This window comes from Myotis brandtii, unplaced genomic scaffold (genome assembly GCF_000412655.1).
Source record: "Myotis brandtii unplaced genomic scaffold, ASM41265v1 scaffold99, whole genome shotgun sequence".
NCBI lineage: Eukaryota > Metazoa > Chordata > Mammalia > Chiroptera > Vespertilionidae > Myotis > Myotis brandtii.
The window spans coordinates 2,777,744-2,780,897 of NW_005372121.1; the positions used below are offsets into that span (position 1 = coordinate 2,777,744).

Here is a 3,154-nt window from a genome sequence, read left to right on the forward strand (position 1 = left end):
GGCGGGATCCTTAGGATGATTTTCACTGCCCTGGGGAGAAGGGTGGGGAGCCACACATGGAAAATGCACTTCTCAGCAGGCAGCGTGGATCTCAATCCTGAACAATCAAGAGCTGGAAAGCCCCATGTCCAGAGCCTCTTCCACCTCCGCCACTGGGCGTGGACCTCGCATTGGTTATTTGCTGTATGGATGAAGGATCCAGGAGTCCGGAGCCCCGTGTTAACATGCATATTCTTCCTGCACAAGTGTCACCTCGTGCGTCATCGCCAGTCAATTGGGGGTGGCTTTCTATAGCCCTGAAGCTCAGGATCAGGGAGAAAGAGTGTAAGGTTGATTAGCTATCTGCAGTGCTCACGGGACTGGATGGCCAGCATTGACCATCTTGCACTAAGCAGTTGTAACAGGTGTATAGAAGTGGAAATGGCTCCTGATTTATGTTAGCTTACCAGCCCACCATTTATTCTCCCTGTACCCCATCTGCATTAAGACTACAGAAAGCCCTCTCTGATGGGAGAGGATGCAGAAGTCCTTCTAGAGAGGAGAGAGACTCCGGGAAGGGACAAGGGCTCCAGACATCAGAGACAAAGCTGTGCACTCCCTCCTGTGCCCAGTGAGTTTGGAGTGGGTCCCGGGGCCAAAATTCCACGTTCTGGTCTCTTAAAGAAATGGAGGATCATGAAAAAGATTAGTTTAATCAAAGAAAAGAAAGAAACTACATTTTCTTTTCATGTCTGAGTAACAATGTGTTAAATTTGTGATCCTTCTACACGATAACCAGCTGCTAACCAGTGGGGCTAAATTCCTCATATAAAAGCACAGAAGGGAAATTTTGGATGAGGGAATAGGGGAAAGAGGAACTACCGATGACTGAGCACCTGTTATGTGCCGGGTATGCAGTAGGCACTTCACAGAAATGTACTTATCCAATCCTCACAGTCATTTTTTCAGGTGGATATCACCCCCTTTTCAGAGATGAGACACTGAGGCTCAGAAAGGTTAAATAGTTTGTCCATGGTCACAAGCTAGTCAGAAGTGGGACTGGGATTTGAACTGGGATCTGGCCAGCTCTGAGATGTATGATGTTTTTCCTCGGCTATAGGCAGGGTGGGGCCAGGAGTCATCAGCTGGCCCCCATTTTCTTGGGAGAGATTGGAGAGAATACCTTGGCATGAATTGCATTGTTTTTACAGAAATCTTTGCAGAGATGTAAATGATCAAAATACATAACCGAAATAAGAAACTTCAGACCAAAAGAAAATTTAGAAAAATTAATGCCATCTAAAACCAGCAAGCATTTTTTAGTAAGGCAGTTGGGTTAGTAGCGTGACAAATGTTATCCTATGTTCTTTATTCTCTGTTCAGCATATAAACTAGCTTCATGGAGGTGCTACTGCCATTTAAACCAGCGGTCGCCAACCTTTCGGACCTCATGGACCACCAGTGGTCCGTGGGTCACCGGTTGGCGACCGCTGATTTAACCATTTCTTTTAGTTGAAAAATCTTGTTTTGATCAATTTTTTTAATGGAGGTGGAAAAATAGAAGAGATTATTTTGGAGTTGGAGAAGCATCTAATCGTTATCTACTCCAATTCTATTTGACAGATGAGGTAAAGACCCAGAGGGAGCCAGTTTTACAACGATCGCCATTTAAACTCCAGGAGAGTGGGCACCTGGTCAGCCTGTTCCCTTCTCTATCCTGGAAATTAGCACAATGCCAGGTAAGGTTACATGTCCCTCTAGAAGTTACGCTAGTGCTCACCACCACATGCATCATGTCCACCGCCTCAGGCACAGTACACTCCTCCATGAGCACCGAGGGTGTGGGGACCCAGGTAATTTGCCCTTGAGGGTCGGGCTGCCAAGGTGTGTCAGTGAAGTCTTTTAGGAGAAGCATTCATCATACCCAGTGCTCGCACATCATCGGTGGTAAGTCTGCAGCTACCCAGCCTCAGGCTTTTTAACTTGCTGACAAGATGCATTTGCTCAGTGACTGAATGGAGGGTTCCACCCACAAAATCATTCCAGGAAATGTCCAGTGTTTCTAGGTCCGGGAGAAAAGGCAGCAAAGCAACTAGACGTGAACAAAAGAACATGCAGATTTGCATAAGTAACCTGTGAGGTGCAGTAAGTAGGATTCATTGCCTGTACGCACAGAACATAGTTTGGTAAGAGAATAAGGGGACGAGGGCATGTGGCTCTCTCAGGGATCTCTCAGCCATGCAATTGGAGAGATTGTGACGTTTACCTTTTCTATTTCTTGGGATGTTTTCTATTTTTGCCAAATACTTTCACTCTGAAAATGCAGTGGTACCCAGCTGGCGTGGCTTAGTGGTTGAGCATCCATCTATGAACCAGGAGATCATAGTTCGATTCCCGATTAGGGCACATGCCCGGATTGCGGGCTCGATCCCCAGTAGGGGCATGCATGAGGCAGCCGATCAATGATTCTCTCTCATCATCGATGTTTCAATCTCTCTCTCTCCCTTCCTCCCTGAAATCAATAAAAATATTTTTTAAAAGAAAGTACAGTGGTGTCTCTATAAGATTTCATAGGATCTTTTTTACTGCAGAGGAGAAGGTAATTCTACTGTTGCCACCACTGTCACCGTAAAGTGTGCACTGGGCCTTGTAGTTTGCAAAACTCTCTGACATCCATCAGCCAGTCCTCCGATTGGTTCCTCAGGCTGGTGGCTGGGGACTGCTCTCTGGGCCAGGATTGCTGAGGTTACAGGTGCTTCTCACCTTTTCTTTTTTATCTTGATTACCTGGGCATCACCGCCTTAAAAAGCTGCCGTAATACTTAAACGGACTAACATATGGAGACGTAGACTGGCACACAGCCTGATGGGACCTCCTCGGGTCTCTGCTACTGCTCATTAGAAGTGAAGTTGCCCTCTGGGAAAAGGACCCTCCAGGGCCATCGTATCCCCTGAAGCAACAAGACTTTTGAGTGGAAATGCCAACCCAGAGGCGGTAAAGCATCTTTGCTTTTAAACGCCTGTCTTGAATGTGAAAGTGGTGGCAGCAGTCGGAAGCAGCAGGCTGAGCTTCTGCGTTACAGGCACAGCAACCCCAGCCTTCCGAAATGCTGAGGCCACGCTTAGAGGGAAAATTGTTTTCTTTTCACCAGCATTTAAAGCAGCGGTTCTCAACC

At 46.8% G+C, this 3,154-nt stretch overlaps 1 protein-coding gene across 1 annotated transcript in view; it reads right to left on the minus strand.

The window, feature by feature from the left end:
• The window catches only part of LRRC31 (leucine rich repeat containing 31), a 25,115-nt gene that overhangs the window by 12,725 nt on the left and 9,236 nt on the right, over positions 1 to 3,154 (minus strand). The window contains exon 4 of the mRNA XM_005886589.2: positions 1,904 to 2,071. Within this exon, the coding sequence (XP_005886651.1) occupies positions 1,904 to 2,071 (168 nt within the window). The remainder of the gene's footprint in view (positions 1 to 1,903; positions 2,072 to 3,154) is intronic.